The sequence below is a fragment of the Candoia aspera genome, chromosome 2, assembly GCF_035149785.1.
Source record: "Candoia aspera isolate rCanAsp1 chromosome 2, rCanAsp1.hap2, whole genome shotgun sequence".
Classification (NCBI taxonomy): Eukaryota; Metazoa; Chordata; class Lepidosauria; order Squamata; family Boidae; genus Candoia; species Candoia aspera.
In genome coordinates this window covers 7,903,818-7,925,461 of record NC_086154.1, presented here as the reverse complement: position 1 = coordinate 7,925,461, position 21,644 = coordinate 7,903,818, and the positions used below count along the sequence as shown (strand labels likewise).

Sequence of the window (21,644 nt, the reverse complement as noted above, 5' to 3'; positions counted from 1 at the left end):
CACTATGACAGCTGCTCAAGTGCCTTTCCTATCCTTCCTCTCACCTTTCACCTCTGTCTCGGAGTCCTGATGTGTTTTCATGCAACGTGAACACGATTTCCTTGAAGCAGAGAAGGATCCAACGGAGAGCAGACAGGGATTCTTGTGAAGAGAGTTATATCGGCTGGATCACTGGTGGATACTCTGGAGGAGAGAAGATGGGTGATACTTCAGTCTGATGTCGCTTTGTTTATTATGCTCTCAGCTTGTCAGAATGGTTGATGCTCGAACAGCTCTAATGTAAGGAAGGGAGAAAGAGCTCTTTATTACACATTACTTTCTATTTATCTCATGGTTTTCTACCCAGGAATCAGCTCTTCGATTGTTGGGTCTGTAAGGGAAGGTTTGCTTTCACATCTGAATTATAAAGTAAGTGTTCTCCAAGGAACGCAAACGTGCCTGACTTACACTTGTTCTTCCTCATGCAGGCAACAGAATGAAGCTGGAAACGCCTACTCAGCCGCCAGGTCTTTTCAGTGTCAGGAAAACTGCCTCTGTACAACTGGACCAGGTAGGGAGACGTTACCTGGGAAGGAGACCATCTTGGTGCTCATATCACCTGTTGGCCTCCCAGGGTCTGAAGGAGTCTCTCGCCATTCTGTTCGCTTCTGGCTCTCTCCCCTGCTAGCAAGGCGGCGATGGTCATTCAGGGCAAGTGGGAATCCTAAGAATAAGACCTACTTTGCTTTGCATCCAGAGAGTAGAAATATCTGTGTTATCTGGTCTCCTCATTCTCCTCCTCCTCTTCCTTTCAGAGGCTGTTCACCTTGGAGGAGGTGGCTGTGCATTTCTCCGAGGAGGAGTGGGCGCTGCTGGAGCCTGACCAGAAAGCTCTGCACAGGGAGGTCATGGAGGAGATCAGCGGGGTTTTGGCCTCTCTTGGTAAGGCAGCGTCTTGCTTTTGAAATAAATACCAACCAATTCTCATACGATGTTTTTACCCATTGTCCATATTTCAGTAGCAAGTGGTAGCACCTAGTTGACTTTGGCTGATTTCAATAAGCTAAGCAGGGTCAAAAATAATGAGTACCTAGATGGGAGACCAGCAGAAAAAGATTTGGAAAGAAGATTTGACTCAGGGGAGGCCTTTCCTTTAGGTTTTTGTCCTATCCACTTCTTTTCTTGACATCTCTTGGGTTTAACTTGATGTTCACCACCCAGAATCACAGTGGGGAGACTGGTGGTTCTACCCATCAATATAATAAATGAATAATGTTTGACAAACGTGTTCATTAACTAGCATCCCTGTCAGCCTCATTAGGTGGGCCAGAGCAGGAAATCGTCTCCACAAAAAGGCTAGAACTATTTTTATCGAGATTGGCTACCATAACAACGTCTTTCAAGTCCGATTGTGCTGTTCCTCCTCCTCCTCCTCATACTCCAGTGAATCAGGGAGGTCTCTGAGCTGCTTCCAGACGTTATCTGGATGCTCTGGGCTTAAAAAAAAATCCAGCCCCTTTTGCCTAAGCCCTTGCACATGCCTGTCAAAGCCATTTTTCTTCCTCTGTACAATCCCTTAATGAATAACCACGGTTTGCCATTGAATAAAAAAATACAGCTTCCTCAATTTGACTTCAGCTGAAGTCCTGGAGACTCCCGTCTCAGCACTAATCAGGGACAATCGTGCTTATTTTTTCTGGGATCCACCCAGGGAGGCTGGATGCTACCACCTGCTATGGCTACCAGTTGGTAAAATCATGGTGTGATTGAGGTAAGGGTTGAATAAATCAAGGGCAAATCCTTTCAGCATCGGGAATCATTAGAATCCCCATCAGTCTTCCATGGTATAATGACAAAGTCATTGCTATTAGTGCGGATTATCCCCTTTTTACTTGACCATGCATTGTTGAATGATCATAATGGCCGTCAGAAGGTTTTTGTGACTGTACAAAACCACAATGCCTAACGCAACCCTGCCCCCCACCAACTTTCACAGAACTGGAGAGCTGCAAGAAGGGAACACCGGGGGACCTGCTGGGGCGGTTGACGGAGGCTGCAGAGGGAACGGCTTGGCACCCGCAAGAAGATTTTAACCGTGCCCAGTGCGTGATCCACAACAATGTTGGAAGTAAGGTCCTGTCCCGCAGTGCAGATCCAATCCTGGAGGAGGGCATAGAGCACTCAGAGAACTCCAGTGGGGCTCAGCTCACTGTGGCAGCTATCTTGGCTTGTGTGGGGGTAGATGGTGAGGATCCGGAGGCGTGACGTGTGCCAGAGGGAAGAGGGAGTCACTGCGCCAGCAGATTGCCGCAAATGTGCCAACAGATTGCCGCATTTTGTGAGGCAACCCAGAACTTTGTGAGAGTTTTGGACCAGGTACTGAACGGCCTGGCTGATGAATTGCAGGGCACCCTCCCTTGAACTGCAACAGCCTCCCTCTGCGGTCTGATGGTGTCAGTGAGTGAGTGTACCTTGGCCCCAGTGAGACAGCTGGGGCCAAGGTACAAAACCTCATGCCCTCAACCCATCCCTTGAGGCCCAGAAGATAAGTGACCATACCTCTGGGTCTGCTGCCTGGATCTGCTTTCCTGCGGAATGTGACATAGCATGCGAAGACAGGCTGGCCTCTCCCGCCCCCAGCCTCTTCACATGTTTCGTAATAGCAGTGCAGTGTGAGAGCATGTAGGAAGCACCACTATAGCCCCGGGTGTCCTGGCAGATGGGACCAACTCTGCTGAACTGATCTGGAAAGACCAGACGAAGCTCACAATGGCTGACATTCCCTGGAATCCCTGACGTTTTGAAGTCCTCTACGTGGTGCCTGTGCCATCCTGGAGGCTGCCATTCCCACTGAGTCCCCGCCTTACAGAACCTTTGGTTCTGCCCCCACTGATGCTCACGTCGCCGGGTTCTCTCTTGCAGGAACATGTGCTGCTCCCGGGCTTTGCCCTCCGCCTCCACCCTCCAGGCTGGCTTTGCGGCCGGCAAAGAGAAAGCGAGTCCCCCGCGCAGAACGTGCGGTGGAGAAAATGATCACGCATTCGGAGAAGAATCGGCAGGAACTTCTCCGCGAGTTGGACGCAGAACACAGGTGCACCACAGCGTTCATCCAAGAGCTGCGAGACGATGCGCAGGGCCGCCTGGAGATGCGCCGGCAGATTGCCGCATTGTGCGAGGCAACCCAGAACTTTGTGAGAGTTTTGGACCGGGCACTGAACGGCCTGGCCGATGAATTGCAGGGCACCCTCCCTTGTCCTGCGACAGCCTCCCTCTGCGGTCTGCTGGTGTCAGTGTGCGGTGTGGTGGTGAAGGGCCTCAGTGCCATCTGCGCCATTGCGAACACCAACGAGGAGGAAGCTGATCTGATAGCAGACATGGCGGCATGGCGTTTGGCCAGCCGAGCAAGGACCTCGCAGAGGATCCGCGCCCTACTCCTTCGGGGAGATACTGAGAGTAGGCTTCTTTTCAGTGCGCTGTGGGGGATGGTTCCACGGCAGCGCCGGTGGTGGGTTTATCCCTCCCGTACTCGGTGGTGGACTGAGTTGGAACTGACTGACTGGGATGACGAGCAGTGGGTTGCTAATTTTCAGATGACGCGGGGCACCCTTTTTGAGATTGCCGACCGGCTACGGCCACAGCTGCAGAGACAAAACACGTCGCTACGCCAGGCGGTTCCGGTGGAGGAGCGGGTGGGGATCACTGTCTGGTGGCTCGCTACGCAGGCGTCCTACAGGGAGGTTGCTCACCGGTTTGGCTTAGGAAGAACCACAGTGGGGAGTATCGTGGTAGAGGTTTGCCTTGCGATCGAGCATGTTCTCTTGAAGAGTGAGGTCTGCCTTGGAGATCATCAGAAGGTATCTACCACTGTTCCTTCAGGGCCTCTTTACTGCTTCTCTGGGATGACGTCCACACCCTGCAGCCACTGCTCAGCGTATGGGTTGGGAAGATACGCAGGCAATGCTTTGGGGAGTCCAGCTCTCTAACCCGGGAAGTTAGCATGTCTAGGTGAAAGGAAGGGACTGTTTCTCAAGCACTGTGCATGGAGTCTCGGAGGTCTGGGCTCATACCAGTGAAGCCCTCATCACAAACTGTGTCCTGGGGAGATCGCAGCTGTCTCCGGTGTTTAGAGGCCTTGCGTAGAAGGCGATGTGCTGAAAGGTTGCATGATATGCAAAGCAAGCAGCCTTCCAGGCAGTCGCGAAGCTCTTTGGGGTGATGGGAACCAGCTTTCTGTCAGCCCTTTGAGGGAGTCCAGACAAGAAGCACAAAGCATGAGCAATAATGCTACCTTTATTGGAAGGTTACAGTAACAGAATCTTGCAAGTCTGAAAGCACACCGCTCTCCCCTCACCTTGGCAGTCCAGGAAGCCGGGGACGGTCCCTTCTGAGACATTTGCCCCACTCCCATCTCTTCTGCGGGTTAAGCTGTCCCTTATCTGACCATTGCTTAGACTGTTGCCACTGCTGCTGCTCTTCCTGTCTCCGAAGGACATTACGCTTCCTTCATGGCACACGGCGTGAGGTGCGGCAATAGGTGGGCTCCCCTCCAGATGGCTTCTCCAGATGTCCTGTGGGTAGAGAAGTGCCGTGTCCCATTTTGGCACTGTTGAGCGCAGGTCCTAATGCTGTACCTGCTCATATGGCCTTGGAGCGGCTGGGGTAAGAGTCCTTGACAGCAGAGGCCCATCCCTTGTCTTCCCACATCTCCCATTGCTAGCATGTTGGGGGCCTGTCTGTGCTGCACCTGTGACCTACCCCGTGTGCAGAGTGACCGGATATAGCTACCTTACCCTGCCCAAACTGTTCTCCAAAGCTGTTAACCTTCCCAGCTGGACCAGACAGGAAACACGACCAGATGAACTAAATCTAGTTTATTGTAAAGCTACATTGACAGAAGCCTGCAAATCTTGCAAACCCTGTCCCCTTTACAGCCTGAGAATTTAGGGGGGGTCCCTTCTGAGCCTCTTGCCCCCCCCCACTATGCAGCTGTGGGCTGTGCTGTCTCTTATCTGACCGTTCCCTTGGAAGTGTCTCTTCGCCCGGTTTCCCAAGGTCTTTCCCACGTACCATTATGGAAGCCCAGTGCTACCTAGCAATGCTCGAGCCTTCTGTTCCCCAAAAGCAAAAGTAGGGTATGGTGAAGGCGTTGGCTCAGGAGCAGGGAGACCAGGTTCTAGTCCCCCCACCCCGAGCCACAAAAGGTTCCTGGGTGACTTTGGACAGTTCCCCCGCTCAGCCCAAGAACCCATGAGATGAAGTGATGAAGCTGGGCCAGGAGGGGGGAGACCCAGGTTCCTCGGCCACAAAAGCTCCCTGGGGGACTCTGGGCCAGTCTCTCCCTCTCAGCCCAGTCTAATTGCAGGATTGGGGGGGTTAATGGGAGGAAGGAGCTGCTATGAGCTTGTGAATGAAAAGGGAGAATCTGAAGGAAATCAACACATCTCCCTGTTCTACTTTCCTTTCACAGATCATGGATGGCTTCAGAGACTTGGGTTTCCCCCACTGTGTCGGAGCAGTTGACGGATGCTATATCGCCACCGGTGCACCCTTCGCCCAGCGGGAGGAGGACTTCCGAAAAAACTGCTCCTCGATGCTGCTCCAAGGGGCGGTGGACCACACGGGGCGCTTCATCAGCATTGAAGTGGGCTACAGCGGGAACCAGCCCAACACCTTTGCCTTTGAGAACTCCGCTCTCTGCAGCGCGATGGACACCGGTCAGTTTGTGCCTGGGAACCCCACAGTCACCTCCAGGGGCATCGCTATCCCCCCGGTCATCCTTGGGGGCAGCGCCTACCCTTCCCGGAGATGGCTGATGAAACCGTTCACGGGGGCCCTGAACGGCCCAAGAGAAGCTGCCTACAACCACGCGTTTAACCGATGCCGGAAGGTGGTCGAGGCGGCTTTTGGGCGACTCAGAGCACGATGGCGCTGCCTGAGCGGAAGGCTGCCGGTGGCCGAGGAGAATGTGGTGTGTGTAATTGCCTCGTGCGTCGTGCTGCACAACATCTGTGAGAGCAGGGGGCATGGCATGACGCTGCGTGCAGAGACCGTGGCCCCCACAGGACTTTTCTCACAGATTAGCCCTCACAGTCAGGAACAGGGGGCGGAGGGTGAGGCGGTGCAGGCAGCCCTCGCAGACCTCGTCTGGACGTGCTGGTAATGTGCAGAAGCGTTCTGCCTCTCGCTGGGTTTGCACAGAGCTGCAAAAGGGAAGTACCGACGACTGCGCCATCTCGATTCCTGTCCTGCAGCTGCAGCCGGAAGAATTCCTGTTCTGGACTACCGTATGCGTGTAATACTGGAAGCGGCTCTGAATGTCGGGACAATGTTGTGGGAAGAGTGGGTGGTTTCGTGTGCTCTTGGGCTTGTACTGTGTTGTGATGGATCTGATGCCCTGGCATCGCCTGGATCTGATGCCCTAGTAGCTTGCCCTGCCAGTCTGGGATGCCCAGAGAGGGACTCATGAGCAGGTGGACTTCATGACATCATTGTGGCTTGAAAGGATGCCTTAGAGAACGTTTAAGATCAGTGCCAGGACAATTTAGCATCAGTGAGAACAAGGGTGCCTGAAGGACAGTCAAGAGGGCAGCTATGACTGTGCAATCAAATACACACACACGCAAAAACCAGGCAGAGCTGGTTCAATTGCAGTGTTGTGGCCATCTTGACTGTTTTGACCATACTTTTTGGACATCCTTATATGACAAGTTTTACTTCCATGCCCCCCTGCCAGTGGCTTCAGTGTATTTATCAGAAGTGGATTGTTGATTCATACAAAAGCTGCAGAGAAATGTAGAATCTTCCATTTGATAAAGCTGTATTTCTGCTATTTTTAATGCCCTGCTTATGGTATCATCAGAAAAGAAAAAGGGCTGCTAATGGTGAGGGAGAAAAATCTTTGTGACTGGAATGGTTTTTTTTTTTTACAGAAAATTCCAGCCAAGCTTTTTTCTATGGAATGATGGAAGCGTCTCTGTCAGCTCCACTATGTAGAACAAACCAAGAAATCAACTCCAGAAGAAGGCTAAAACTACTTTTATTAATATTGGCTATAGCAACTGAATCTTAAATCTTAAAGGGACGCGGTGGCGCTGTGGGTTAAACCGCTGAGCTTGCCGATCGGAAGGTCGGCGGTTCGAATCCGCGTGACAGGGTGAGCTCCCGTTGCTAGTCCCAGCTCCTGCCAACCTAGCAGTTCAAAAACATGCAAATGTGAGTAGATTAATAGGTACCGCTTCGGCAGGCAGGTAACGGCATTCCGTGTAGTCATGCCAGCCACATGACCACGGAAGCGTCTACGGACAAACGCCGGCTCTTCGGCTTTGAAACGGAGATGAGCACCGCCCCCTAGAGTCAGACACGACTGGACTTAATGTCAAGGGAAACCTTTACCTTTACTTAACTGAATCTTGCAAGTCTGACGGTGCCTCCCCTGCCAATACTCATGTGAATAAGGGAGGTGTCTGCCTGAATTGCTTGGGCATGCCTTGTTTTGGACTTAAGCTGTTTTCCCCCTTGTCATTTTGGTAATGGATCTGGCCTCTCTCTGTCAAGGTCATCTTCCTTACCTTCTACAGTGTCAGATCATATTTGTAATTTTGCTTTTCAAAGCCTTGTTTCTGCTAAAACCTGCACTTCAAGAGACTTCTGTGACTGTAGTTCTAATTTTTTTACAAACAGTGTCTTATTTATTGGTATGTAGGGCTACAGGAAGAGTGTTAGTTTTTAAAATAAACAAACCCTGGTCCACTGCTGGGCACCAGTTTTTACATGGCCGGATTATTTGGACAAGGACGTGAAAAGGTCAGAATGGTATAATCAACTGGGACTTAAAAGAAAGTTGCATATTTCTAAAAACAAAGGAATGGAAGAACAATTGTAAGAGGTGGTCATGAAAGGGCAGGGGATGAATAGTTTTTCCTAGTAAGAGCCATGACAACCCCCATCTTCACATTTAGTGAGCAAATGGCTTCCCTTTGTTCTAATCACATAATCAGAGGAATCCGTACTGAAAATGCTGTTGAAAGTACTGGTTCGTCGAGAGATTTTCGTTGGTTTGTGCATTTCCCTTTCCTTAACAGGATCCTCTACACAGAAAGACTGGTTTTTAAAACCAACCACCAGAGACTGAAATTCCAGTCAATATCTGACCACTACACTTTAGTCAGAAGGAACAGGTTGATACCAAGGACTCATAACTCCTATTTGGCAACTGAGATGAGACAGAAAAAGCACTGGATGGTATGGAGGGGAACAAACTAGCTATTCTCTGAATATTTCTTCTAGTAAAAGTCCAGCAAAGTGTTAAATATTATTTGTGGAAAATCTCCTAAAAAAGGTTGACTGGGAAGTTTTGCATCTCAGCTGCATTCTCTATGTGCAAAAATGATGAACCCGTTTCTAATATCGTTTCTTCCCCCCAGCAGAAGAAAAGGGCTGAGGGGGTGAGCTTTGTGCAATCGAAACCAACTTTGGACTTAACAGGACCCTGTTAGCATGCCAACTCTGCCACACAGCTTATGACCACATGTGAGCACCTTCAAGTCATTTGTGACTCCTGCCAACTGCCTAGATGAATCTGTGCCCTTCTCTTGGCGACATTTTTGAAAGCATTTTGCCCTTGCCGCCTCCTCACAGATTAGAGAGAGGGACTGGCCAAAGTCCATCCAGCGTAAGTCAGGACTCACATTCTCCTGATTGCTAGCCTGGTGCTTTAACCATGTCAACCTGGCTTGTACTTATCCTGGCAACCTAGTAAAAATGGGCCACAGCTCTCAACCCCAGCCCCTTTACACCTCTTGATTTTCCATCCTCTTATCTCCTGGGGGACCCAGAAGCTTGTGTGTTATTTTGCCCCTTTCCAATGGTTTTTAAAAAGCATGGTTTTAACATGGATGCCATCTTCTATGTTTTATTGAAATTTTGGTCAAGGAAAGAGAAAGCAAGCTTCAGAGATATTCACCTAATCATTCTTGTTACTACAAGCCATGAATTAAATGGGGTACAACAAATGTACGTCTACCTTGAGTATATTAGTTAACAATAAAGGGGGCTAAGTAGAGTGATGGGAAGTGTCTTGTTTCTCCCTCTACAATGGGGGGAGGGGAACTACTTCTTGAATTCTAATAAGCTTTAAAACAACTCCCTAAGAGGGAAACCTTCTCTGTATTACACTACATTATCTCCTCTGTTCTGTGCTGTGCCAGAAACCTTCATTAAATGATTTTCAACTCAAAAACACTTTGTTCGCATATTTCATTAAACTTTAAAACTGCTAGCTGAGAAGAGAACCTTTTTGACACTCCTATGCTCTGTCCGGCTTCTCCCCAGCCTGAGTTCTTACATGAGAATTAACATTTGTCTCCTGGTTAAAGCCCCTTCCACGTTCCATGGATCTATACAATTTCTTCCCTGCGTGAATTTTTTCGTGTTTAATAAGGTCAGAACCGCGAGCAAAGCATTTTCCACACCCCAAGCATTTATAGGGTTTCTCTCCAGTATGGATTCTGTAATGGGAAGTGAGGGAGCTGTTCTCGCTGAAGCTCTTTCCGCACACCAAGCATTTGTAGGGCTTCTCCCCCGTGTGGGTTCTTAGGTGTATGCTCAGCTGGGTATTACAAATGTAACACTTTCCACACTCCAAGCATTTGTAAGGTTTCTCTCCGGTGTGGTTTCTCCCGTGTCTAATCAGGTCAGAACTGCAAAGGAAGCGTTTCCCACACTCCGGACACGCATACGGCCTCTCACCAGTGTGAGTTCGTTGATGTCGACATAGTTGTGAATTCCAGCTGAAGCACTTCCCGCATTCTGAGCATTTGTAGGGTTTCTCCCCTGTGTGAGTGCGTTGATGTATCGCCAGATTTTCTTTCCGGTTGAAGCATTTTTCACACTCCAGGCATTTATAGGGTCTCTCCCCGGTGTGAGTCCTCTGATGGATGCTGAGCTGCGTATTACAGACAAAGCACTTTCCACACTCCAAGCATTTGTAAGGTTTCTCTCCTGTGTGATTTCTTTCATGGATTAGGAGCTCAGAGCTGCAGACAAAGGATTTCCCACATTCCAGGCACGTGTACGGCCTCTCTCCTGTGTGGGATATTTGATGCCTGCTTAGCTGCGAATTCCAGCTGAAGCTTTTCCCGCATTCTGAGCATTTGTAGGGTTTCTCCCCCGTGTGTGTGCGCTGATGCAGAGCCAGGTTCTCCTTCCGGTTGAAGCACTTTTCACACTCCAGGCATTTATAGGGTCTCTCCCCGGTGTGAGTTATCTGATGCCTGCTTAACTGAGCACTCTCGGTGAAACACTTGCCGCACTCCAGGCATTTGTAAGGCCTCTCCCCTGTGTGGGTCCTTCGATGGATACTCAGCTTTGTGTTACGAAGGAAGCACTTTCCACACTCCAAACACTCGTAGGGTTTCTCTCCCGTGTGTTTCCTTCCGTGTCTAATCAGGTCCGAACTGTAAAGGAAGCGTTTTCCGCACTCCAGGCACGTATACGGTCTCTCCCCCGTGTGAGTCCTTTGGTGCCTAGCAATGTCAGAGCTGGAGCTGAACGATTTCCCACACTCTGAGCATTTATAGGGTTTCTCCCTTACGTGGGTTTTTTTATGAATTGCTAAGTTTTTCTTCCTGGTGAAGCACTTTCCACACTCCAAACATTTATGGGGTCTGTCTCCTGCGTGTGACACCTGATCTCCATTCGACTTTGCCCTCTGCTTGGAGCGCTTTCCAGAAATCCAGTGTTTCCTTCTGATAATGGTTCTTTCGTGTATCAAGAGATGGTCATTTTTGGCCTTCCTTTCATCATCCTCTGAAATAAAGGGTAGAAATTGGTCACAGCTTAAGTCTGTAAATGAGTCTCCTCTCACTAAATAGTCCAAATTAGTGATTGAGGTGAATGGAAGAATGGAAAAGATTTAAGACGGGAGGTGGGACGATCTTATCACACATTTCACAGGCATTCACAGAAGACTGAAATGCGTAGGGGTCCTGGACTGGCTGGTGGGGAACTGGATTCAACTCCCAGCTGGATGTGTAATCGCTCCTGCCATCTCACCTCTCCGACCTCAGAGAATTGTGCAGGGAAATGCAATAGCAGTGACTGGGGAATGATGGGAGTTGCCAAACTGTCAAAACGTGGTCTTAACGTTACAAGCAGACTGGAACACTTTTCAGGAATTATAATCCTTGTTAGTATGACTTAAGATTTGGGGGAATGGGTTTGAGGAGGGTGTCATTTTTTTCTGAAGTGTGCTTCAGGCCTTACTCTACTATTTCTAACCTCAGAAAGAAGGGAAACTTTCCAGAGTCAGAATGAAAAGTGTTATTCAGGAAACACACCATCTATGGCCCTCGGACTGCACATAACTCACCTCTCTCTGTTTCCCAGATATCATTCCTCAAGTGACTTTTGGGATATATCTATTGGTTACATCAGTGTTTCTCAACCTCAGCAACTTTAAGATGTACGGACTTCAACTCCCAGAATTCCCTAGCCAGCTATGCTATGCTGGGGAATTCTGGGAGTTGAAGTCCACACATCTTAAAGTTGCCGAGGTTGAGAAACACTGGATTAGATTTATATCCCACCTTTTGTTCAGAAGCTCAAGGTAGTGTATATACTTTCTCCTCCCATTTTTCCCCAGAACAACCTGTGAGGGAGGTTGGTGTCCTAACAGCCAGGAACCATGCTGAGACAAGGAACAGGTCTCTAGTGTTTTATTACTGCTACATAACAGAGAATCCTAACAAACTGAAGAAGCGTGGGAAAAACCCAGACATATAAACCCCAAAGGCTAAGGCGGGTCAGATCTGTGTCTCTTTGAATGGCCACCTAATTCCTCAGTACTACACATGCGCTTTACAGCCTGGATGGGAGCCCCCTGCTGGCCATCCTTACTCATGACAGTTGGCCTGAGAGACAGGGCCTGGCCCAAAGTTCCCCCAGGGTGGCTTGTAATAGGTTGTGTGAATGCAGCTAACTTTTTGAAATCAGACAAAGTTGGCCGACCTCTGCCCCTGAAATATCGCAAATGTTCTATAAAAAATCCCTTAAAAACTGACTGGTGTTTATGACAAGATGGATCCTTACCGAGAGAGGCCACGAACCCACCAATCTGCTCCATGACCTCCCTGTGCAGAGCTTTCTGGCCAGGATCCAGCAGCGCCCACTCCTCCTCGGAGAAACGCACAGCCACCTCCTCCAAGGTCACACAACCCTAAAAGACAGAAATGCTCCCATTTAGAGACCAAAGGCTGATACAACACCAGGCATGGGTTTTGCTCACGTTCTCCAAGAACTTTCTCCTTCACTCAGCCTACTTGTATGAGCTGCGCATCAGCTGCTTCCCGTCCATGAAGAACCGGGAGCCGGGGGCTTATTCCCAACATCATTACACTACCTGTAAAAACAACAGGAGGCCCAAGTTACTGATACACACTTTTACACTGATAAAAATATAAAGCCCATTTCTTCCCACTGGGGCTCTCAGTTACCACCCAGAGGGTTGCTTCTGCTGGAGGATACTGAATATACATTTAAGACATGGACCCTGAACCTGTTGCCCGCCTGTCCCCACGTTACGCCAGCTGCATGGGGACTGCTTCCCTTCCCTCAAACCACAACTGAGTTCGTGTTCTCTGCAACATCCCACCCGACGGAAGAGAACATCTGTAGCTCGGGGTTGGACTGTGGAGAGTCCTTGGTGCTCTCTGAGCCTGGCTGTTGGCTTGCAGACCTTCCGCTGCCCAGCTAGGTAAACCCCATCAGTGCCCGGGAGGGTGGGGTTTGCTCCCTGTTCTATACAGTAGCTTGCCCTGCCCTGTTGGTGGGGGTGTTTTCTGCTTGGTACCTCCTTGATCAGGGCACCCTTGAGCAAGCCCCACCCTCCCTCGCACTGAGGATGTTGCCCAGCCGGGTAATGAGACGCCTGCAAGGAAACGCCGAGCTCAGAGAGCACCAAGGACGCCGCATCCCACCCCGCTGCTCTGCTCGGCGTCTTAGCCAAGGGCTCCCTCGAACCCCCTTCGGGGGAAAGCCTTTTCCTCCCCCCCCCCGGGCTGCTTCCCCTGCAGAAAATGCCGAAGGGCATGAAACGGGCATTCCGGCGGGGCTTCTAAGGAAGCCGCGGGTGCCGCCCCGAAAGGCTGCGCCGAGCGGGAAAAGAGGCGGCGAAGCGGAGCCTCCCCGCGGGCACCCGCCCCCCACCCGCCCCGCTCTTACCCAGCCAGGGGGCAGCGCCGCCCCCCTCCTGCCCGCCGCCCCCCGGCCGGAGCCCCGGGCCGCTCGCCATCGGGCGCGCCTCCGCTTCGGGCAGGTCAGCCCCGCCGCTGCCAGCCCCTCGGGCCGGGGATCGGGGGGCGCCGGGCAGGGCGCGGGGGAGGGGCGCGTGTGCACGGGGGGGCGCGCGCGAAGGGGTCCGAAAGGCCAGCCTCCCTCCGGGGCGAGGGGAGGCGAGGCGGCGCCCGCTCCCCGCAAGGGTCCCCTTCCCCGCCCTCCCGCTCCCCAGCCCCGGCAGGTGGGAGGACGGGCGGGGATCCGGGCGCTGCAACCGCGCCCCCTCAGCCCTGCCGCCCCGCGGCTCCCCTTCGCGCGGAGGCGCCACCGCGACGGGCTCGCGGGCGCCCGGCGGAGCCCGAAGCAAGCCCCGAACCGGCTGCCTCGGGAGCAGCGAAGAAGGGGAGGGCCAGAAGGGACCTCATCCCCCCCCCCGTCTCCCTCCGCTCTAGGAATCCGTTTCTGTGAGCTTAACCCTTGCCAAGGCGAGAGGCCGCCCAGCATGCGTGGGTTAGGCTGCTGCTCCTTCGGGTGCCGTCCTCCATCTCAGGGGGACGCCAGTGACAGAAGGCGACTGTTCCAGAGATGTTCTCTACTCTCATCCCTCCACTTCATCCATTAACTTTCTTCTACTTCCCTCAACCATGCCAAACATAGTCGTTTTTTCTAGCCCACTGTTTCTCAACCTTGGCAACTTTAAGACCTGTGGACTTCAACTCCCAGAATTCCCTGCTGGGGAATTCTGGGAGTTGAAGTCCACAGGTCTTAAAGTTGCCAAGGCTGAGAAGCATAGTTCTAGCCCATCCACCCATATCACATGCCCAAAGTATGTGAGTTTGCTTTGCTGATCATCCCAAGTCAGCCTTGGTTTGGTCCGGGTCTGATTGGCTCTTTTGGAGTCCGTGGTGCTCAGATGATCTCCAAACCTATCCTTCAAAGGTCTCTTATCTTCATACTTTTGAGGAGTTCAAACTTAGGTTTCTAACTTTCATAAACTTACCTTACATGAAAGACCATTGTTTAAATAATTCTGATCCTTGTCACTGAAATGTCCTCATCCTTCATGATCTGGTCATAGTCCACCCATGTCTTTCTCCTTAGGATTCATCTCCTTGTTGATTCTCCCCGACACTGTCTATCTTTATTCTGGAGCCAAAGAAAATAACTTTTCCCTTACCTTCATTTCTTTCTTAACTGAATACATTAAGATGCAGGCTTGCATTGTCCTATTAGTTAATATTAATGCTAATCTCAATATTATTATTAATAATGTTCTTCATTTTACTTTTATAATGATACATTGTTGCTGTTATTATTTTCAGCCCACAGATTGGTGTTATCAGCTTATTTTAGATAGTAGTTCAGACCCTAAGTTTGAATCCAGCTCTTGATTTCATCACTTTTAGTCCTGTTGTTCTGCAATGTATGTGCAGTAAAAGCTCTCCAAATCTCCAGCAGCAGATGGCAGCAAACACAGCTGGACTGTCCCGATTCAGAATTGCAATTTATTTTATCTCTGCAGGGATCAAAGAAAGCCCCAAAGGAACAATGGTTCCTCTTTTTAAGAATTTGCTGCCATTGGTGGTCACTAAATGTCACCAGACTGGGAATTGGGTTGTTATGACTCTGGATGATGGATCGTTTTTTTATTATTAATGTTAGTTTCCACTTCTGTAGGATTATAATGTATACTGCTTTTAATTTGATTTGATGGTTTCTCCTCCTCCTAATTACATTTTAGGAACTGTACATTGCTAAGAGTTTGCCAAACGGAACAGCCAGAAGCCCTGCAAACAGAGAGAAATTTATTTCAATCCCCTGGAGAAGGCAAATACAACCACACCAGTATTCTGCCAAGAGAATTAGATGGCCATTTCCAACCAGGGTGATGTTGACATGACACTGGAGAATGAGGCCCCCTAGGTCAGAAGATACCCAGTCAGCTAATGAGAAGAATTTGTCCATACCTCCAAAGATCAGATTCCTGGAGGTAATGCTTTTCCCACTGACATTGTATGGAAGCTAAGTTGGACTTTGAAGAAGCTGGATAGGAAGAATGTTGATGCTTTTGAACTTTGGTGTTGGAGAAGACTTCTGAGAATACTGTGGACAGCCAGGGAAACAAACCAATGGATCATTGAACAAATCAACCCAGAGTTCTCGCTCAAGACACAAACGACCAGGCTCAAATGATCCTACTTTGGACACTTTATGCAAAATCTAGCTCTCTGGAGAAGGTTCTGATGCTGGGAAAGGTGGAAAGAAAGAGAAAAGAAAACGACGACCACCAAGGGGGTTGGACTCAGCCACAGTGGCGAAAGGTGCACCATTGGAAGACCTGAAGGACCAGGATAGGGATAGATCATCATGAGGAAATCTATGTAGTTGCTAAGAGTCCATGCCAACTTGATGGCACATCATCAGTGAGAAAGAAGAGGGCACATATGAGTAGTGTTGGGGCTGGATTGAAGCAAAAAAGATAGCCAGCTGCTGATGTTTAGAAAATCATAGCTTTTAAAGAAACATTTTTTTAAAGAAAAGGAAAAAAAAATTTTTTTTAAACATCCAGAGACTCTGACCTGGTTCATAGAACACAGCAGTCACATTTTTTTAAAAAAACTATGTTAAAAACTTAACTTTCTTAACTATGTGGCTTTCTTTACATATGAAAATAGGTACAGCAAACCCCTTGGATAGCAGCTGTCTGCGTGATCATCAATGCCCTTGGCCGTGCTGCTGCAGGATTTTCAAAGAAAAGACGATGCTTGAAGGAATCGGTACTGTTATTTTTTTATTTGCACAAGAATTTCATCTTTCCTTATTTTAATAAAGGGATTAAGCTTAATTCAGGTCTTATGTTACCTTATCCTAGTTACTTTAGCAGGGGCTTTATCTGGGAAACCCATCCACGGAGTGAAGGGGGAGCTCAAGAGTATTTTGTGGCCTTCTGCTTTACTAGAACAGAGGCCGACACCATTTTTTCCAACCCTGCTCCTTCTTGTCCTAAATGCTAGCTGAGGATTCTGGGAGTTGTAGTCCCACCACACCTGAAAAGTGCCAAATTGGGGAAAGCTAGCCAGTGTGACACCATGGAATAGAGTGGCATGGCATGGAATAAATCTTTGTTTTTAGAACTGTAATCTAATTATTGTCTGGCTGATTCTATTTGTTTTGTTCTGTTCTAGTTCTGTTAGGAAAGTTTGATAAATAGCTGTTAAAATGATAGGGCCTTAGTAGAACACTAAACCAGATACAGGGAAATAAATTTTGATAGGTCTCTCGTTCTGGATCAAAATGTTTCGCAATAAAAGTGTTAAAACAGTTGTGTTTAGAAAAGGAACTGAAGATCTGGATCCTCTTTTTTCTCCCTTTCTTAGACTACAATATACAAAACTGATTAGCAATTATGTGAACGCCTTGTAGCTTGAACTTTAACTAAACTTCCTGTGGTCAGATTTTTCATATTATTTTTATTTATTTTTATTTCTAGCTATTTCTATGTGGGGTAGGAATGTCACTCTGTTTTTAATATACCTCATTGTTTTCATCCAGATTAATTTCTTTTCCTGCATTTTGATCTAGGTAAAGGTAAAGGTTTCCCTTGACATTAAGTCCAGTCGTGTCTGACTCTAGGGGGCGGTGCTCATCTCCGTTTCAAAGCTGAAGAGCCGGCGTTTGTCCGTAGACGCTTCCGTGGTCACGTGGCCAGCATGACTACACGGAACGCCGTTACCTGCCCGCCGAAGCGGTACCTATTAATCTACTCACAGTTGAATGTTTTCGAACTGCTAGGTTGGCAGGAGCTGGGACTAGCAACAGGAGCTCACCCCGTCACGCGGATTCGACCTGCCCACCGAAACGGTACCTATTAATCTACTCACATTTGAACGTTTTCGAACTGCTAGGTTGGCAGGAGCTGGGACTAGTAACGGGAGCTCACCCCGTCACGCGGGTTCGACCTGCCGACCTTCTGATCGGCAAGCTCAGCAGCTCAGCGGTTTAACCTGCAGCGCCACCACGTCCCTTGCATCTACAGATCAATATTTACCAATTTGGAGACCTCACAGGCACTTACCTTTTCTTTTTTTTTCCATCCCTTTTTTTTTTAACAAATTGCTTTCCTGGGAAATGGGAGGAGTCAAGGTGGGGCAATATACAACTGAGTCATATTTAAATTAGAATTGCTTTTATTTTGTAAGGTGCAACTCTGGCATGCGATAGAAAGTTCACCCAATACTGTGACATTTCTTTCTGCAACTTGGTACTGTCCAGATCTGCTGGATTCCAACTCTGTGTTGGCATTAGAATCGAACTGTGGCTGGGAGGGAGGCACTGTTTGAATACTTCATGCCTGACACGTTTCAATTCTGCATAAAATTGTGTTACGCTTTCCTGGCCCATATTTTATATGTCGTTAACACCTGGCTTAAAGCTTTTGCACATTTTCTGTTCCCTTGCAATTTTTGTACATTTTCCCCCAAGTTACACTGTAGATGTGGGGTGTTTTTCTTGCTGTTTTGTGTTTTTGTCCTTTGTAATTTATAATGCATTTCTTATTTATATTTTTGTGAGCTTGCAAAATAAGTATTTTACATTTTTTATTTAAATTTCCTTCACTTTTCAGGTGCCTCTCTGTTTCTGTCCATCACGGTCCATAGAAATATTCAAGAGATTTTCAGCAAGAACCTTAGAAATGAAACCTGTCTGCAAGCCTAAAACTAATGTTGGGGTATTGCAGGAGTTTTGGAACTGGAGCCAAATCAGGTCCTTGAAACAAGGCAAGTGCTTTGTATGAAAGCAATCCTTGTTTTTTGCAGATAATGCACAAAAAGGAGATATGCCATAAAAGTTTTAAAGGGGAAAAGAGGAAGGTAGAGTTAATTCGGTTTTCTAAATCCATGATGGGGGGAATCCTTGCCAATTGTTAACTTACTGACCCAACTCAGGGAATTAATTTGCTCTGGAATTTTTGAATATTCATATTCAAGTTGAATTTCACTGGTTCTGTAAAAGACCTGTATTTAGCTGGCTCATCACCTAAACCTTTAGACCTGGAGAACTGTATTATTGTAATTCCCACCAGGGACAACCAACAAGTTACTAGCCTGGAGTGGACCTGAGCAGTATTTATTATAGAATTGGCATTTCTGGAGCCTTTGGTCTTATCTTGGCCCTTGCTTCCATCTGTTCAGTGCTGAGAAAAGCTTCTGTGGCAACCTGTTGCTTTAAGAAGATGAGAACATCAGAAAAAGGAAAGGTGTGTGAGAGAAGGGATAGCAAAAAGGAAGAACAGGTGGCACCTCCTTTCTTTTCTGCAATGGCCGCTATCCATGGTGGGCAAATCACCCCTGAAGCTATGACGTCCTTGCTTAAAAAAGGCCATCCCAATTTCCACCCACGTTGGATCAGATCCTCCGGGGAGCCCACAAGATTCCCCGCCAAGCAGGAATCGCCAGTCACAAAAGAGCGTGTGTGCCTTCAATGCTCTAATTCAAAGGTTACAAGGGTTAACTGTGTACACCATCCAGAGTCCCATGCAAGCGAGATGGGCAGCTATATAAGTTTAATTAATTAATTAAAGGTTACACAGAAGAGGGGCATCAGTAGACACAGCATATCTGAGAAACCATACCTATCCCACCTCTAGCCATCTATTATGGGCACTAAAGGCCACCTGGCCACTAACTGGCATTCAGAAGCAACCTGATTCTGATGCTTGGAGTACCTGATCACCACTGCGTGCTTCCAGGAGGATCCAATTGGCTTTGTTCTGTGAACGTAATCACAGCCTGCGATTATGGCTGTGTGAACCCAGCTGTCCTGCTTCAAAGTGGGTGATTATTAGCAGTGGTGAACTCCATGGCTAGGCCGGACAGAAGAGAAGAGGCTCCTGTGCCTTTAATTGGTAGGCAGAAGAGGGATTTCAGCAGACAGGATGGAGCATAAAGCCACACCTGCTTTGGTCCCTGTTTTGACAAAGCTATTAAAGGTACAGGAGTCCCATCTCCTTGCACAGACCATTCTGGCTGTTCTTTTACCCACCTGGTGGCTGTGTTTGCCAAGGGAACCTGGTCATAGTCTGTGTAACCATGGTTTGGCTGAGCCAAGCCACTGCACTAACCCCAAACCAAGCAAATGGCTTTCTGGAAGAGTTTGAATGTTGCACAGGTATGAATAACCTAACCATGGTTTAACTCAGTTCCATTTCCTGGGGTCATACAAGACAGTAATACATGGCTATTTAATTATGCTGAGGTCCACTCATCTTAAAAGTGGCCAGGTTTGAGGAACGCTGCAGCAGACCACACCGATTTGGGGGCTGAGCCACGGGGACTGGCCTTGGACTGCCCCAGGGAGCTTCTCCACCCCATGGCTCGCTAATTCAGCATGTGTGAACCAAGTTCTCAATATGGTGCCCTTCAGAGACTAAAGACCCAAACCAGTCACCATTGCCTATTCTGGCTCAGGCTGCTGGAAGTTGTAGTCATCACCTGTGACGGCAGAGAGACCCGAGGACGCCTCTAAGCCCCTCCTTGATTTCACGCCACGAAGCCCACGCCCGCCTTTCCCCTTTCCCTGGAAAATGCAGGCGCTGGTAGGCGGAGGAGCGACATCCACTTCTGCCGTAACTCCCTCTGCCGCAAGGCTGATTCATTCTGCGGCTTGGGGACAAGCGACGCCTGGGGGCGACCACCTCCCCGGTGAGATTTCTGCCTGCCACTCTTTCCTCCCGGCGGAGGCACCGAGGCTTAAGGGTTAAGCTGACCGAGATCCACTTCCCAGAAGGGAGGAGAGAAACCATTGGACGAGGGCGCGCGCCTGCCACTTTGGGGAAGGGCCGTCGCGTTTCCTCTTCCTCTCCGGTGGGGAGCGTGCAGCCGGGCCTGCAGATGCAGAGGGCCCCCACCCCACCCCGCTCGAGCTGCGGCGGCTGGAAGTCCGGGTAAACGGGGGGCAGATGCCCTTGGCAGGGACGGGCGCGGGGCGAGTGGACGCCTTTGCGGACGCCCCGGGGAGAGGCGGTAGGCGAGATCTGGCGGGGAGAGGGGAGCCTTCCTCAGCCCTTTTGCACGCGCACCTCTGCACCTTCTCAACCCTTTTGCACACGCACACATACACACGCCCGCTCCGCCTTTGACTTCGGTGCTCAAGGCGCGCGGGGGGGGGTCTTCTTCGCCGGAGGCGTTTTAGCAAATGGTGGGCAGCCACCTGCCGGGCGCGGCGGTGGGCGAAGCCGCAGCTCTCCGGAGGCGGCTGAACCACATCTCCCAGCAGCCCCAGCCTGGTGGTCAGGGCCGAGAACTGGAGCGGGGCAACATCTGCAGCGGGGCAGCTGCCCTGCTCTTGATCTGGCTGCATTGCGGGTTTTACCCGGGGGTTTGGACTAGATGATCTCTAAAGCCCCTTTTCTAACCCATTCCCTATGCTTTGGCGACCTGCTGCAGGGAAGAGTCGTTAGTAGTAAGTGTGCAGGTGAGGATGTTGGTACATGCTTCTCCTCCCTCCCCTGCCCTCTGCACTGATCAAAATTTTCAAGAAACCATTTTTTTTTAGTTTTTAGGAAACAGCTCCCAAAGATCTCCTTAACCCTAGTGCTGTGACCCACAGGCAAGCTATCTATCTAGTCAGAATTAGAGGAACTAAAGATGGTGGCTGTTTGGAGGTCACTATAAGCCTAAAATCTTGGGTAACCTTTGGCAGTGGGAAGATTAAAACAGTATTTTGTATCCCATGATGAACTAAGTTTTCCTTTGTTCATGCTGTGTGAACATGGGCCATACATTCTGTAATTCCCTGAATATTATTTATTTGGTTGTTGGAACCATTGCCAAGGGGAAAAATAATTCTATCGTGGTAGACAAGATGGCCAGCCCTAAGGGGAAAATAATAAAAGTGTGTTCTGTTAATAAAATGTTGGGTAATAACAGCAGAAAGAAACCGCAAACGCTGGCTTCACTGGGTGTCTTCATTTATTCTTTAGCCTGCTGGGGATAAGTTTCTTGTTCAAAGAGAGTTGAAAACTTGTTACTAAATGCATTTAAAATCTCTGTAATCCTTTACAAAGATAAAACTTTTATGTTTCACCTCTGCAAGCATTAACACAACTTCTTTGGCAAGAAGCAATGGTTATTTAGGGCTATGCTGCTGCTAGAGCTGGAAGCTCAGTTTTATTAGCAGGAGTATTAGGCATGTTTGCTGCCTTGAGTGGACCAAATATATAGTTGTTTAAAAAGGCGGTATGAAATCTAATAATAATTAAATTGGCAAGCAATTTCTGTTTATGGAAGCAGGATTTTAAGCCTTTTGGGTGTCCAGGGGCTCAGCTGGAGGGTAAGGGTGAAACCAATTATTTAAATGGCTGAATAGGCTAATCTTGGCATATCTGTCCCCCA

General features: G+C 49.0%; 2 protein-coding genes across 2 annotated transcripts; one reads left to right on the top strand and one right to left on the bottom strand.

Moving 5' to 3' along the window:
* Window positions 1-247: 247 nt before the first annotated feature.
* Window positions 248-8,351, top strand: LOC134488882 (uncharacterized). Its single transcript, XM_063291224.1, has 5 exons — window positions 248-550; window positions 795-921; window positions 1,976-2,107; window positions 2,902-3,833; window positions 5,447-8,351. The coding sequence occupies exons 1-5, from the start codon at window positions 476-478 to the stop codon at window positions 6,137-6,139; spliced, it is 1,959 nt and encodes a 652-aa protein (XP_063147294.1). The 5' UTR covers window positions 248-475; the 3' UTR covers window positions 6,140-8,351.
* Window positions 8,352-8,874: 523 nt separating this feature from the next.
* LOC134489788 (zinc finger protein 420-like) lies at window positions 8,875-20,610 on the bottom strand. Its single transcript, XM_063292655.1, has 6 exons — window positions 20,461-20,610; window positions 19,743-20,284; window positions 13,198-13,634; window positions 12,297-12,376; window positions 12,067-12,193; window positions 8,875-10,785 (listed from the first exon to the last, which is right to left on the bottom strand). Exons 1-6 carry the CDS (start codon window positions 20,608-20,610, stop codon window positions 9,284-9,286), a joined length of 2,838 nt encoding a protein of 945 aa, XP_063148725.1. The 3' UTR covers window positions 8,875-9,283.
* Between the last annotated feature and the right edge of the window lie 1,034 nt (window positions 20,611-21,644).

Excerpts from the sequence above, each read along its gene's own strand:
- LOC134488882 (XM_063291224.1), top strand. The coding sequence starts at position 476 with ATGAAGCTGGAAACGCCTACTCAGCCGCCAGGTCTTTTCAGTGTCAGG. Across the intron at positions 551-794 it reads CCTCTGTACAACTGGACCAG|AGGCTGTTCACCTTGGAGGA; the intron begins GTAGGGAGACGT and ends TCTTCCTTTCAG. Across the intron at positions 922-1,975 it reads CGGGGTTTTGGCCTCTCTTG|AACTGGAGAGCTGCAAGAAG; the intron begins GTAAGGCAGCGT and ends CAACTTTCACAG.
- LOC134489788 (XM_063292655.1), bottom strand. The coding sequence starts at position 20,610 with ATGCAGCCAGATCAAGAGCAGGGCAGCTGCCCCGCTGCAGATGTTGCC. Across the intron at positions 20,285-20,460 it reads CCCACCGCCGCGCCCGGCAG|ATCTCGCCTACCGCCTCTCC; the intron begins GTGGCTGCCCAC and ends TCTCCCCGCCAG. Across the intron at positions 12,377-13,197 it reads CGGCGCTGCCCCCTGGCTGG|GTAGTGTAATGATGTTGGGA; the intron begins GTAAGAGCGGGG and ends TTGTTTTTACAG.